Source organism: Gilbertella persicaria (assembly GCF_025201335.1).
Source record: "Gilbertella persicaria strain CBS 190.32 chromosome Unknown B0P05scaffold_20, whole genome shotgun sequence".
NCBI lineage: Eukaryota > Fungi > Mucoromycota > Mucoromycetes > Mucorales > Choanephoraceae > Gilbertella > Gilbertella persicaria.
In genome coordinates, this window is record NW_026251981.1 from 27,994 (window position 1) to 41,700 (window position 13,707).

A 13,707-nucleotide genomic window follows, 5' to 3' on the forward strand; every position below is an offset into this window, starting at 1 on the left:
GATGTATGCAGGAAATAAGGTTAAGATACTCAGGGCCTTCTTTGACCCAGAAAGTAATGTTTCCATGTATATTCTTTGATTGTGTTTTCGGTAAAACGAAATGAGAATTGTCTTTAGAAGGATATGTAAGCAAAACTTATATGGTGAGATTAACAAATTGGTCAACCAATTTTCATGGTTGGGGTTATCTTGCTACAGACTGGCTTTCTCAGCATCAACAACACCTTTTTTGAAAAAGACATCACGCGGTATAATTTGTCTTTATATTAGTGTATTCGGATGGAAGAGATCGCCCAGGGTTTGTAAGCAATAACTGATCTTTAATTCTGTACCTTTTTTTTGGAGAAAATCAATTTATAGCAACTATTCACCTCCTTTCATTCTCTTCTTTAAAATATACGCATATTGAATTCTACGGGAATGGATACGTTATCAAGAAATGTCTTGTTAAACAACAAATCACGTTTTCCAATACCACTTTGAAAGAGATCAAAGCTTCAATGACTTGAAACTCCGTACAAGTATCAGGTTCAATTGTGCGTGGTTGATACTAAAACAAGTAAAAATAATTCAATTTGGTGTAATGATAACAACAACAATATGTATGTATGTTTATTTTTTTTTTATTTTTCTTGCTTTTCTTTCACTTTCTTCTCACTTTTTTAATATACATTCAACATTTTCTTACGAAAAATGGTCTGTTTAGGACCAAGAAAAAAAGAAAAGAAAAGCAACCTTTTAAGCCCAGATGATGCCAATGGCACAACAGCGACAAAAAGAAGTGTGAAAAAGAGTCCTACTTCAAAATTACGAAGTCCTTCCAAGGCTGCTGTAAGTCTAGCGCCGTCTATTGCTTCTACACTTAACAAGAAGGCTTCCACTTTGAGTAATAAGGCGTCTACTTTGGGCAGCAAGGCTTCTGCTCGTACTTCTACCGATAGTAAGACAGGTCTACCAAAACCTAATACTCGTACTTCTCTTTTGTCAACTGGAAAGAGAGCCACAAGTCCTAGTGGGCGTCGACCCACTTCGCCGCTGAATAACACAAAGACATCTGCTGCGTCAAGACCAACCAGTATGGCTTCTATCAAAAGTAACCTTACAACAGCTTCTGCTGCTGGTACTACTGCAAAGACAGCTGCGCATTCTAGAACACCTAGCAATGTTTCTACCACAAAGCGTTTTCCTATTTCAGAAATGAAGGAGGAAGTGAAGGATCTAAAAGCAAAGGTAAGATTTGTGTGGCATACAAAGAGACCAATTCTTTTTAGAATCAAGAAAATTTAAAGTTGATTGCTGACCAAAAAGCGGAACTTGAACGTCTAAAGCAACAATTACAAGAATCAGCAAAAGAAGCCTCTAAGCCAGCAAGTCCAACAGAAGAAGCTGAAGATAAAGAAGTTCAACGATTAGAATTACTCAAATCAAAAGAAGAACAATTACTACAACGTGAAAAGGAAATTGAAGAACTTAGAATTAAATTAGAAGAAAGAAGCCTTTCACCTTCTCCTCCTGCCATTGTGGTTCAGTCTGAAGATGTGAGTAAAGCTGAAGAATTGGCACAAAAAGAGAAATTACTGGAGGAAAGAGCAGCTCAATTAGAGGAACAAAAGCGATTGATGGAAGAACAAGTGCCTCAGCTTGATCAAGTAGCTTCTCAATTAGAAGCACTCAAAACAGAGGTAAGAGAAAGAAGAAGAAAAAAAAAAAATATATATATATATATATATTAAATATTTCATTTTAGAATTTGGATGCTGTGAGCCAATTAGCATCAAAGGAAAAAGAACTTGAAGAATTAAGAGCTTTGATTCACAACAAACCTTCTGAAGAGCAAAAGGAAGAAGATAAGCAAGAAGCTCTTCGTAAAATTGAAGAATTGAATCAACAGCTTGAGGTAAGAAAAGAAAGAAGCAATGTATTCTTTTTCTGATCTTTTTCAATTAGGCTCAAAAAAAGGCACATGAAGAAAGTTTACGTCTTCATGAAGAAGCTTTAGCAGAAAAAGAAGCACTTTTGAAAGAACAAAAAGAAGCACTTGATTCTCTCCAAGAAAACCATCAAGATGAAGTGCGTAAATTAAAGACAGCTCAATCGAGTAGCATTATTGCACTCAAGAAGAAGCATAAGCAAGAAAAGGCTGATTTAGAACAACAAGTAGATGAAGCCAAAAAGGAAGCAGAAGCCAATCCTGCTGTAGATATTGATGCTCATTTAGAACGCATTCTTCATGAGTTTGAACAAGCTGAACATACGCATGCTGTCGAAATCCAAAACTTAGAGGAATCTCATGAATCAGAACTCAACAACTTGGAAAACAACCAAAAGGCCCAGTTGAACAAGCTGAAGCGCACTCAGGATTTAACTAGAGATAGTTGGACAAGCCGTTACTTGCCTACAGAAGCTGTCTCTTGGCCCACACCCAGCGGTGGTCACATTGCCAAGTTGAAGCCTACACCTACTCCTCTTATGGAAAGTAAGAGCAAGACTTTGTTAAGAGTGTTGGGTAATATGCCTGCTTATCAAAAGCCTGAACCTGTCTTGACACCCTTAGACCCAAAGAAGGTTCAAATCTATTACTCTTCTGTCAGTTCAAATCCTGTCATCAAGAGGAACCAAGAGCAAATCCAGCAATTGCTCAAGAACAACAATATCAAATTTAGTTTGGTTGATGTTGCACAGAGTGAGACTGCTAGACAGTATGCAAAGAAGTGCAACAACAATGGTAGATCTCAAGGTAGAATTAAGGAGTTTCCTCAAATTTATGTTGGTGGTGAATATAGAGGTGTAAGTATAATGTGATTAAGTTTAACCTGACTAACACAACTTGTCAATAGCAATATGAAGATGTCGTCCGTGCTATTGACGATGGTTTGCTTGAAGATCTGCTGCATGCTGCTGAAGAACGCCACTTTACTCCTGAAGAAAGAGCTGCTATTCAGAAGGCTGAACTAAATGAAGAATTGGCTGGCCCTATGCGTTCTTTGCCACCTATCGAAACTATGCCTCAATTGAGACCTACTCGATCTACCAACAAGCCTGTTAGAACCTTGAAGGACTATGATGAAGATGAGGAACTTTTGAAGGCACTTGAAAAGGAATTAAATGAAGGAAACATCAACATTGATGACTTATAATCCTCTATATCCATCTTTTTCAAATAAACAAAGTAAAATCTACAGAGATGAATAAGTTTTATTTTGGAGGGAATGATATAAAATGTGATTAAATGAGAGGCTCTATGAATTTTAGTTATTTATGCACGACGTCTATTCTTGTTCTTATCATTTTTCTTTTTGATAGATTGAGGAGTAAATGACATTTCCATGCCACCCATAGCTGTACGAGACATCTTGTGGCCTTCGCTCTTGCGACTATCTGATTTTAATCTTGATCCAAATGATTTCTTGCTTTCATTCTTGCTTGTCATTTTACCGCCAAGTGTGCCCATACGCATTTCAGGTTTTCGCTTATTGCCTGTACGAAGAGAAGTAGCAGCTTTCTTTTTATCACGCACTTCTAGACCTCTTTCTTTACGAATCTTGGAAACAATATCATCTTCACTATCTGAACCAGACATGGCTTCACTCTTGTCTGAATCCATATCTTCATCCTCATCTTGTTCCATTTGCTCCTCCTCCTCCTCCTCCTCCTCCTCTTCGTCTTCATCGTCTGAACGTTGATGTCTACTTTGTTTCTAAAAAGACAAGTTAACAATCATGGTAATGCATATACACACTTACAACTTGAGGATGCAATAATTGGTATTCCTTAGAACCTTCATCCACTTGGAAGTCAGGGTCAGCAAACAAGTCAGCGAAACGACTATCGCCCAAGAGTTCTGTTTTATCAGTCTTGGCCTTCTTGCCACCTTCTTGCTCAGCCATAAGTTGTTTAGCAAGTGCTTTATTAACACTAGGCAATTGCTTGACAGCACGAATACGTGAACCACGTTCCTTTTCAATCTTTTCTTTAACAGCACGCTCACGATAATCGTCATAAGCGAAAGGATTGGCAATCAATCGAGCCTTTTCATACAAACGTAAATCGACAAAGAAACCATGCATATAAGCCTTGATAACATTGGTACCCAAAAGATGTTCCAAGCCCAATGCAGTAAGTTCTTTGCGAGTAATGAACTTGTATTCGTCGTATACATCGCGGTTGGGATTTTCTTCCATTTCTTCTGTCAAGTTTTCGAGGAAAGAAGCCCATCGAGGAGCAGGGCCCAATTGGGGAATAAAATAGGATCCCATCTGAATGCCTTCATTGGCTGTAAAGATCAAACCACTGTCTTCTACCAGACTGACATCATTGATATCAGTCTCGGGTTCAATAGAAGTGAAATGTTTGCCTGTAGAACGATTCCAAATTTTGACGATCTTACAATCAGCCACAATGACTTTATCACCGCCTGTTTCTGAGTCACTAGCACCAGCAACAGTACCACGATGGAAATGAATTGTTTTAATAGGGAAACCATATTGGTGATCCTTGACCAATGTAGGTACATTTGAACGTAAATCATATAATAGTGTATGACCCGTTGTTGTACCGACACCCATTGTTAGCCCATCATGGCGGAATTTGAGTGCAGATACTTCCAAAACTGTGTTATCGTCTCTACCATAAGCAGCAGGTACTTCTAGGTTTGATAAAAGACCCACGCGTGACTTTGAACGAGGATCCCATAATTCAACCGTGCCTCTTGCTGTACCCATACCAAACAATTGATGTGCTGGGTTGATTTCAACACAATTAACACCTTCTTCTGCATCTGTTTGAATTGAGTTTAAGAATCGACCTTGATCCAGATTAAGACGATAAATCTCGGAGCCGGATGCACTGAGTAATAAGTCGCAAGAAGGGAAGTGATAGGCGAGATCACGGCCGAATTTGGGAATACGTGTTCTATAATGAATACCGCCCTGAGCGTGAAGTTCAACTGAACGGTCATTCTGCAAAAGTGCTTGTTTTGTCCAATCATCCGATAAAATCTGTCATATTATCGTGAGCAATCAGATAAGAATAAGAAACATACCTCAAAATTGATTGTTTCAGCATCTGTATGGCGTTCAAACTTCATGGACATATCTGCAAATTCAAAGACACGCATTTGTGGTTTATAGGTACCGGTTGCAACAACGTATTTTCCATCTCGAGTTGTTTTGATACGGTTAGAAGCTTCGGGAAATTCAAAGTCCTGAATGAGTTCGACACGAGTACGAAAGTCTATTGCGGATATAGTTTTAGCTGCGAGATCTATTGTATGCTTCACTTACCAAAGTCCTTTTTCAAGGCTTTCTTTTTTTGACGCACAAGCCAATCAGGAATAGATCTCGAACCAAGACCACCTGATACGGTATATACTTTGACGTTATTTGCAGTTGTTACTTGTAAAACCATATGTGTAGTAAACCAAGAAACGATATAAAGGGGGGAGAGAGGAAAAAAAAGCCTACATTGAAAATCAGAAAACGCCACAATTGCAAGTAGCAACAAGGAAAGCCCGTCACTTGGTTACTGAGTTTTGTTTTGCATGAAAGGAGAAAGTGTTTCTTTACCTTGCACAGATTTCTCCCCCCCCCCTACATAACAAATCCCTTCATATTCATTTTAACGATGTCTTTATGAATAATCTCCATATACGACAAAGGAAAATTTTTGTCATATCATTCCGGAGAAACACAATAAAAAAGAGGTCTGTTTTTGGTAGAGTATGAAATAATGACGATTTAGTCTCATTGGCTGATCGAAACAAATAAGCGTTTGGTGGCACTAGATTTGTCAAGTATCAGAAAAAGTACCAACTATTCCGAGAAATGTTTTTAGTTTAGTCTAAAAGCACGAGTTATTTCATTTTTCTTTTTTATTTCTTTTTTTATTCTTCGTTCATTATGAGCAATCCATTTGAAGAAACAACAGCTCAAAATCCATGGTCAAACCATAACGATGTTGGTCCACGATATGGCAATGCCTATGAGTCATCATCACCAGCACCCGCTATGGCTGCTGGTTCACCTGCACTTCCACCTCGAAAAAACGTCGCGAATTCACCTTACAATACACAACGTATGCCTTCACCCTCCGACTATACCAGCCCCGCACCTGTAGTAAATGCTTGGCAAGAATCCAACAAGACATTGGACGAAAATGAAAGAAATGCATGGTCCAGCAGTCCTGCTCCTGCTCCTGCACAACCAGCCAATGCCTACCAATACGCTGGCACACCTTATGGTAATACTTCCAACGTAGAAAATGCCTATTCACCTGCTGTCAGCCATCCCGAGCCAGCAAGTCAAAAGATTGAAACGCAAATGTCGATAAATGACAATGCTAGTGTTTCGCCAGTCAGTACAGGACGTCCAAGCAGAATAAGAGTTCTGTTGCGTATCATTTTATTTATAGCTGCTGTTGGCCACCTCGGTTTTGCAGCCGGCGCTTCTCCCGTAAGTTTAGAAAGAAAGAAAAAAAGCAAAAGAAACCTTCTGATTATGATTAGTATTCTGGACAACCTGTACCATTTGACAGCAGTGCTTGCTTTTACTTCCTTTTTGCCGTGGTATGTATTTTGACTTAAAACTCATGTTTTGCTTATATATGTATTCTCTAGGCTATTTTGTCTATCATCTATTCTGGTTATCATGTAGTCCTTTACTTGGTCAGACGATTTGGATCAGCAAACAAGTTAAAACGACCCATTTTGATTATGTGTGATTTATTTATGGCATTGATGTGGGGGATTGGTATTATTGTAGAAATTGCTAAGTACACCTGTCCTCCAGGCCATTTGAGTGGCTGGTGTAATTTTTACAATACTTCCATCTTTTTCGGCTTTGTTTCGTTTGCACTCTATGTTCTGGTTGTTGGCTGGGATTTATATGGTGGCATGTGTGCAGGCAAACGAAAATAAGTTTTTTTTTTTAATAAATAGGAAAAGAATCATCAACCGTCTTGGACCAACTCAATAATCCACCTATTACGTCACGAGGCTGCTGAATACCTTCTTTTTGCATCATACGAACAGCTATCTGCGAATCATTCCCTAATCTACAAACCACATACACTTATTCAATATAATTTTAGTATATTTCTTCTTAATAAAAAGGCCCTTATTTACCATCTTTGTCTGTAATGTTCTTCTCTTCCATGGCCTCTTTAACAAGATTCATCTTTTTGTCCAATTGTTCAATGGGAATATGAAGGCTGTCGGGGAGACTACAAATACCAAACTGAACATCAGGTCGGACATCCACAAGCAAATGTGGCTTCCCACTCTTGACAATCTCATTGTATTCCTTGTGGACTGTAAGTAACACAAAGTTTGTACACAAACTTACTTTAGCTTGGACTCTTTCTTCTTTTGAAAGTAAGGTTTCATCCACCACTTTATCGTCTGCTACTCCATGACAGAACTGAACATAATCGATGAGATCTGCTTGTGTAGGATTTTCACCACAAATAGCGCAATCCTTCTTTTTGCCACGAAGACGCATGGTTCTAAACATAGGGTTACTCATAGCACTGAAGATCAAAAAACTAGGTTGATCCAAACAGGGTATTTCTAAAGCCACTTTAATAGCCTCTAATGCTTCTAAGATACCAATGACGCCGGGTACTTGAGGGTAGATTAGTCTCATGTCTATTTTCTATTGTACTTTACCTACGCCAAGGACACCATTGTCTACACATTTGCCTACTGTAGAAGCAGGAGGAGGAACAGGATGAAGGCAACGGAAACATGGACTACCCTTATAGTTATAGACGGTCAATTGCCCATCATTTCGAAGAGCACTTCCTGATACGCAGGGTTTCCCAGCCAATACGCATGCATCACTTAACAGGTATCTTGTAGCAATATTATCTGTTGCATCAACGATAATATCATACCTATCAAACAATGGTTACTATATACACAAGGCTAAGGTCAACTACTGACTGCTTAATGAGATCAAGTGCATTTGTTCTGTCTAGCGAATAGGCATAAGGAATCACATCCATGTCGGGATAGTTTCTAGAAAAAATTTAGATAGATGCATACACAGTTTCAATGCTTACTGTTTGACTGCCATTGCGGCAGATACAGCCTTATTGACTCCTTTTCTTGCTTCAGTATGCGTTACTTGACGGTGCAGATTATTGGTATCAATTGTATCATGATCAACAATACCAAGACGGCCAACACCAGCTGCACCTAAATACAAGGTTGCTGGACAGCCTAAACCGCCTGCACCGACGACTAAAAATGACTTGTTGCGTAATTTCAGTTGAGCTATAGAGTGTCATTATCCTAGGCCTGCTTTTTTTTTTTTGTGAACTACTTACACTCATAGCCAAAAGTAATAAGTTGACGTCCAAAGCGATATATTTCCTTGTTTGTCAAGTCGCCTACTGTCTCAAAGGGTTCTGTTTTGTCTTTAGTGGAAAGTGCAACTGGGATTGATGTTTGAGCTGCTTCAAGTTCTGCAATACGTTGACGAAGACGTTCGTTTTCTTGTCTTAGTTCTTCCATTTGAGAAATTAAAGAAAGAAAAAAAAAAAGAGAGTGAAATATATTGACATATGATGCACGGTCACATTATAAACCATATTGGTACTGACTCAGATTTTCGTTTATACAATAAAAAGTTTTTTTTTTTCATAAGGGAATACAAACATACAGATAAAGAGATATATATACATTATTGGTTGCCTTTGTTTGTCTATAAACTGGATCAACAAAAAAGAATCATATGGCTTTTTTTCTCTTACCTGTGTACCGACAATCGAACCTATAATGATACCAAGAATGACCAAAATGGTTACAGCAATAATGATTTTCCATTTCAAATCTTTCCACCACATTCTCTTACGCACCTGATTAGCTCCACGGCGGAAATGGCCTGCTGTTGCCTGTAAATCCTCTATAGCGAACATATGAACACATGCTCGAGTCACTTCATCCTAAATACCTGTCTTTCCTCGTAAATCATCCAATCGCTCACCTCTTTGGACAACTTTGTCGATATTTTCTTGCATAATACCCACGACTTCGTCTACTTGTTGCTGAACTCGGGCTGTTTTTGAATTTTCTTTTCCAGTTTGGTTGCTGGCACCAGCACTGAGGTTAGGAACATAAGGGTCATAAGGCTGAGCCCTTTTTTTTAAGTGAGTTTATCAATATACCTATCTACCTTTATTTTATATACTTACATAGTATAAAAAGTATAAAAGAATACCGGAAATAAAAAAAGAAGGGAAAAAAGAAGGCCGTTTTATCATAGCTATAAACCCGCAGTGTGTATGATGTCAACTATTTATATCCGTTTCGATTGGGTTAAATATCTAATGAAAATTTTTTTAAATTCATTTCTTTCTTTCTCTTTTCTCTCTCTCTCTCTCTATCTCTCTCTCTCTCTTTTTTTTTTTTATCAATCACTCTTTTTTACAAGTAAGTCGTCATTTATTATTACTACCTTGAGAAAAAAAAACTAAGGACGTCTTTCTTTTATTTATAGCTTGTCTAGTTCAATTTTTTTGTGAAAAAGAAAGGAAAAAAGTATAAAAAAAGAAAAAAAACATACACACGCTCACAAGGGAAACAGCAGAGAAAAAAAGAATAAACGTTTTTATCTATTATACTTTCTTTTTCATACTATATATATATATACTCTTTCTTATTTTTAAATGTTTATGAATAATACAACAATGAATGCTGGTGGTAGACAACAACAACAACAAGGTAATGATAGTAAAGATCTGGAGCAATTGAAGAGAAATTACAGGTCAGCACTCTCCGAACTTACGTTCAACAGCAAGCCCATTATCACCAATCTGACCATCATGGCTCAAGAAAACCAGGCAGCTGCAAGTATCATTGTTAGAGAAATTGAAAATCAATTAAGAAATGTAAGTTATCAACCAGAATCTATTTTATGTTTTATATATATAAAAATGATATACAAGTTGAACAAAAAAAATAAGGGATTTATTATATATTATGATTTGAAATGATGGCATATATAAAAATTAGAAGGAATCCCTTATTGTTATCATAAAATAAGTTTCCATTCAAAACAACAAACTGATTTTGCTTATCTATAGAATGCTTCTGGACAAAAACTACCTGTTCTTTATTTGATTGATTCTATTTGTAAGAATGTTGGTGGCATCTATATCTCCTATTTCTCAAGAAACATGGTCAATGTCTTTTTAGACGCGTATACTTTAACTGACACGACTGTTCGAAAGAGTTTTGAAAGGCTGCTTCAGACTTGGAAGAATGGTATGCCTGGTGGTCAACCTGTATTTCCTCGTCATGTGATTGAACCAATCGAAAGGTCCATTGTCTATATTCGCGAAAAGACGCCTACTTCCAAGTATCCTCATCCTCCTAACAAACCTTCACAAGGTCACAAAGGTTCTTCTAATATGGTTAACTCTATTCATGTGAATCCTAATTTTGTTCACAAGGTAAGAGAAAAGAAGGAGGAAGGTTGTAATTACTTATCCATATTTAGGATCAGCGTGCCAATTTCGCTTCAAACAATAATAACAACAATAGTGTTAGAGATCCTCGTAACAGAAGTCCGCAAATTACAGAAACCCCACCAATAAGTATGTCTAACCCTATTCTTTCTCAATTACAATCCATACTTCCTTCAACTCCTGTTCAGCAAAGCACAAATGATCCTGTTACGCAAATCATTAGTCAAGTAAGTTACTTTTTTTCTCGTTTGCTGTATACTAAAACCTTACTTAAAGATCAAAGCTATCTTACCCACTCTACCTCCTGCACAAGCCAGTTCCATTGAGCAATATCTTGCCCAAATTACTGCTTCTCCAACCTTAGGTGCTGCTGGTACGGCATTTGCAAGCCCATCTCCTACCTTGCCAAACCCTCGATTATCACATCCTACTTCCTCTTCTTCTCCTTCAATTCCTACTTCTAATATTGTAAACACACCCACTCCTCCTTTATTAAATAATACTATTGTGAGTACTTCTTTGAGTCCTCGTGTTGCTGCTACTCCCTCTGCTTCTTTGAATTCAAATGTAGATACAGCTGATTTACTAAAAAGTTTGACTTCCATGGGTTATCTTAGTCCTCATGCTCCTCCTCCTGTTGCTGCTGCCACGATTGAACCTGCAATGACCACAGCCCCTGTATCATTATCACCCACGCCATCGCTTGATGTCTTTGGTCCCTTTTTGCTGGACTCGAAAGATTTACAGATACCTCGTCCTGGTGCGATTGAACTACTCTATTCTGCAGAACCGCTTCAATGCAAGCAATGTGGTTTTCGATATCCTAAGACGGAAAAGGGACAAGCCAAGATGGATGCTCATCTCGACTCTCATTTCAGACAAAATCGCAAGATGAAAGAGAGAACCAAACGCGGTTTGTCTCGCTCTTGGTTTGTCACAGTTGAACAGTGGATCAATGGTGAAGGAGGCGAATTGACACATCAACAAGGTAAGTCAAGCTCACATTAGACGAAGAAGCTAATCGTGTATGAAGCTCCTACTTTCTTGCATGATGGTATGGGTCATGCTAATCCCAAATCCACTGAAAAATTGAACCAAGCCAGCAATGAAGACACGATCAATCCCGATCTTTATACAGTTGTGATGCCCAATGACGATAACAGAAAGCCTTGTGCTATCTGTGGTGAACGCTTTGTTGACTTTTGGAATGACGATGAAGAAGAATGGATGTATAAAAACGCAGTGATGGTGAATGACAAGGTAAAACAGCAGATCTCCTTTGACAAATCAAACTGACATGCTACAGATTTACCATGCTACCTGTCATGCAGATGCCATCAAGAGTGGAACTTTGGTTGAAGCAGACACTCAAATGCAAGATGTAAATACCTTAAAACGTAAACTAGATGATCAAGAAGAACAGGTAACAATGCGCCCTCTTTGACTTTTTCGTATTCACAGTTTATTTTAGTTGACAAAGCAAGCAAGAACTCAATGAAATCGCATTTTTTGAATTTAATAAAGCATTTGTTAGTCTATATTGACAGATATTCTTTCATCTTTTGGTCTTTGGTCTTGTAGTTTCTCTTCTTTATCCGCATGAACAAAGTGTGCAATCCAGTCCCGAACATATTGTATTAAAATTACAATAAAAAAGGATGCTATACATACAATAAATAGTATAAAATACCATAGTGCTGCAATAGGTCCTTGGCTCCAATCAAGGAATGGATATTCCCAAGTTCCAGTGCTATATGACATGATTAGGAGATGCTTCTGCAGATATTTATGTTACCTTGCATAAATAATGAACGTTAAAAGGACGTAAAGTACAAGTGTGATAAAGACCAAAAGAACCATTCTTATAGGGATTCTAATACGATTGAGAACAGTATCGATCATGATCATAAAGAGAGATATGCCATGTACTGACAAATTAATCCACATAACGATAGGATCTTCTATTGATACGGGGTATGCTAAAGGAACAAAATATCAACAAATAGAATGCATTTGGTGCTTCTTACCAACACCATTTGAATTCACCAAGATCGACCAAAAGATAACTGGCGTAAGAATACTATAGGATTACATGTTAAGATTGGAATATATACGACACTACACTACTTGTATGTCACTACAGTGCTATAGAGATACAATAACATATAGTTCAAAACAGCAAACTGATTCAATAAGAAATCTACATTTTTCGAATACAGATAGCGAATATGATGCACAGAAGTAGTCTAAAAAATAAGAAAGATGTATGTATATATCAAGACAATTACAACAAAATATGCATGGATTCCAATAAAATTGAGTGTTGTAAATGCAGCAAAAAAGCCATTGAATTTCCCGGCTTTTGCTAATATGGCAAGATAGATCCAGAAAACAATGGTCGAATATAAAGTTATAGTGAACCGGACCATAAAAAATACTTTAGTGGACATCCAATGTGAAGTGACAATGTGTTCAGGCACTAATTGATCAAATCCAAACCATCGAATAATGGCATATGTTGAAGGGTTTAATTTCTGATCTTTGTATTTTGGCATACTTTAAAAAGAGAAAGAGAAAGATAAGAATAAGAGTAAGAAGAAGGGTTATTTATAGTTACTATTGACCGGAAATTAAGGTGCATTGATGTCCAACAACTGAGAACCGGAAACTTTAAAAAATGCTAAGATTTTAAAAATGAATAAAGCACTTACTTGATCCGCTAAAGAGATGCTAAACTCTTGACCGATACACCGCTTCTTGTACAAAAGGCTGACATTTTCAAATTCAGTTCAGTGTTGGAGTGACTGACACTTGAGAAGAAAGCAGGAAGAGTTTCATGAAAGAGCAAAGTGGCTATGCCTGAGATATCAATGGCTAAAGCTAGATACCTTCTCTCTTCCAGTTATACTATGACCATTTTTGACTGAGAGATATTCAGAACTATAATAAATTAAAGGCACCTTTCATGTTTCTGTATCTTGTTGTTTCCTACCTTCTGACTAGTTACTTAGGATGCTGAAGTTTCTGGAAACAGTAGACACAGATCTGAGATGTACCTTCATTTTAGCGCCAAAGTTATCATCATTATGTGCCTTTTAGCTTTGTCTCTGTTCTACTTATCACTTTATGATAACAAAAGATGATAGTAACCAAACTTTGTGTTGAGACTTAGCTGCAACATAGTTTTTACTACTTCAATTATAGTTTACTGCTATAGAATAATATAAGAGTTTCTTGAAC

General features: G+C 37.5%; 7 protein-coding genes across 7 annotated transcripts; 3 read left to right on the forward strand and 4 right to left on the reverse strand.

Annotated features, from left to right (window-relative positions):
- Nucleotides 1-634: 634 nt before the first annotated feature.
- B0P05DRAFT_104049 (uncharacterized protein) lies at nt 635-3,193 on the forward strand. The gene is made up of 6 exons (XM_051572944.1): nt 635-1,128; nt 1,272-1,682; nt 1,748-1,897; nt 1,948-2,506; nt 2,555-2,787; nt 2,838-3,193. Exons 1-6 carry the CDS (start codon nt 694-696, stop codon nt 3,135-3,137), a joined length of 2,088 nt encoding a protein of 695 aa, XP_051434732.1. The 5' UTR covers nt 635-693; the 3' UTR covers nt 3,138-3,193.
- Nucleotide 3,194: 1 nt separating this feature from the next.
- On the reverse strand, nt 3,195-5,448 carry B0P05DRAFT_104044 (WD40-repeat-containing domain protein). The gene is made up of 4 exons (XM_051572943.1): nt 5,283-5,448; nt 5,042-5,232; nt 3,744-4,997; nt 3,195-3,697 (listed from the first exon to the last, which is right to left on the reverse strand). Exons 1-4 carry the CDS (start codon nt 5,404-5,406, stop codon nt 3,257-3,259), a joined length of 2,010 nt encoding a protein of 669 aa, XP_051434733.1. The 5' UTR covers nt 5,407-5,448; the 3' UTR covers nt 3,195-3,256.
- A 409-nt stretch (nt 5,449-5,857) lies between these two features.
- On the forward strand, nt 5,858-7,143 carry B0P05DRAFT_541764 (uncharacterized protein). Its single transcript, XM_051578222.1, has 3 exons — nt 5,858-6,449; nt 6,503-6,562; nt 6,614-7,143. The coding sequence occupies exons 1-3, from the start codon at nt 5,898-5,900 to the stop codon at nt 6,911-6,913; spliced, it is 912 nt and encodes a 303-aa protein (XP_051434734.1). The 5' UTR covers nt 5,858-5,897; the 3' UTR covers nt 6,914-7,143.
- B0P05DRAFT_541767 (uncharacterized protein) lies at nt 6,427-8,601 on the reverse strand. Its single transcript, XM_051578223.1, has 8 exons — nt 8,326-8,601; nt 8,059-8,272; nt 7,940-8,014; nt 7,664-7,890; nt 7,341-7,618; nt 7,121-7,298; nt 6,503-7,066; nt 6,427-6,449 (listed from the first exon to the last, which is right to left on the reverse strand). Exons 1-7 carry the CDS (start codon nt 8,510-8,512, stop codon nt 6,924-6,926), a joined length of 1,302 nt encoding a protein of 433 aa, XP_051434735.1. The 5' UTR covers nt 8,513-8,601; the 3' UTR covers nt 6,427-6,449; nt 6,503-6,923.
- B0P05DRAFT_541771 (synaptobrevin-domain-containing protein) lies at nt 8,532-9,217 on the reverse strand. The gene is made up of 4 exons (XM_051578224.1): nt 9,193-9,217; nt 8,952-9,136; nt 8,752-8,903; nt 8,532-8,702 (listed from the first exon to the last, which is right to left on the reverse strand). Coding segments are annotated over exons 1-4 (360 nt in total). The 5' UTR covers nt 9,195-9,217; the 3' UTR covers nt 8,532-8,681.
- A 169-nt stretch (nt 9,218-9,386) lies between these two features.
- B0P05DRAFT_541778 (uncharacterized protein) lies at nt 9,387-11,993 on the forward strand. Its single transcript, XM_051578225.1, has 8 exons — nt 9,387-9,430; nt 9,498-9,888; nt 10,084-10,452; nt 10,500-10,694; nt 10,744-11,455; nt 11,501-11,727; nt 11,774-11,890; nt 11,939-11,993. Exons 2-8 carry the CDS (start codon nt 9,667-9,669, stop codon nt 11,963-11,965), a joined length of 1,869 nt encoding a protein of 622 aa, XP_051434737.1. The 5' UTR covers nt 9,387-9,430; nt 9,498-9,666; the 3' UTR covers nt 11,966-11,993.
- On the reverse strand, nt 11,994-13,035 carry B0P05DRAFT_637466 (uncharacterized protein). The gene is made up of 5 exons (XM_051583649.1): nt 12,756-13,035; nt 12,595-12,713; nt 12,495-12,547; nt 12,263-12,446; nt 11,994-12,217 (listed from the first exon to the last, which is right to left on the reverse strand). The coding sequence occupies exons 1-5, from the start codon at nt 13,020-13,022 to the stop codon at nt 11,998-12,000; spliced, it is 843 nt and encodes a 280-aa protein (XP_051434738.1). The 5' UTR covers nt 13,023-13,035; the 3' UTR covers nt 11,994-11,997.
- Between the last annotated feature and the right edge of the window lie 672 nt (nt 13,036-13,707).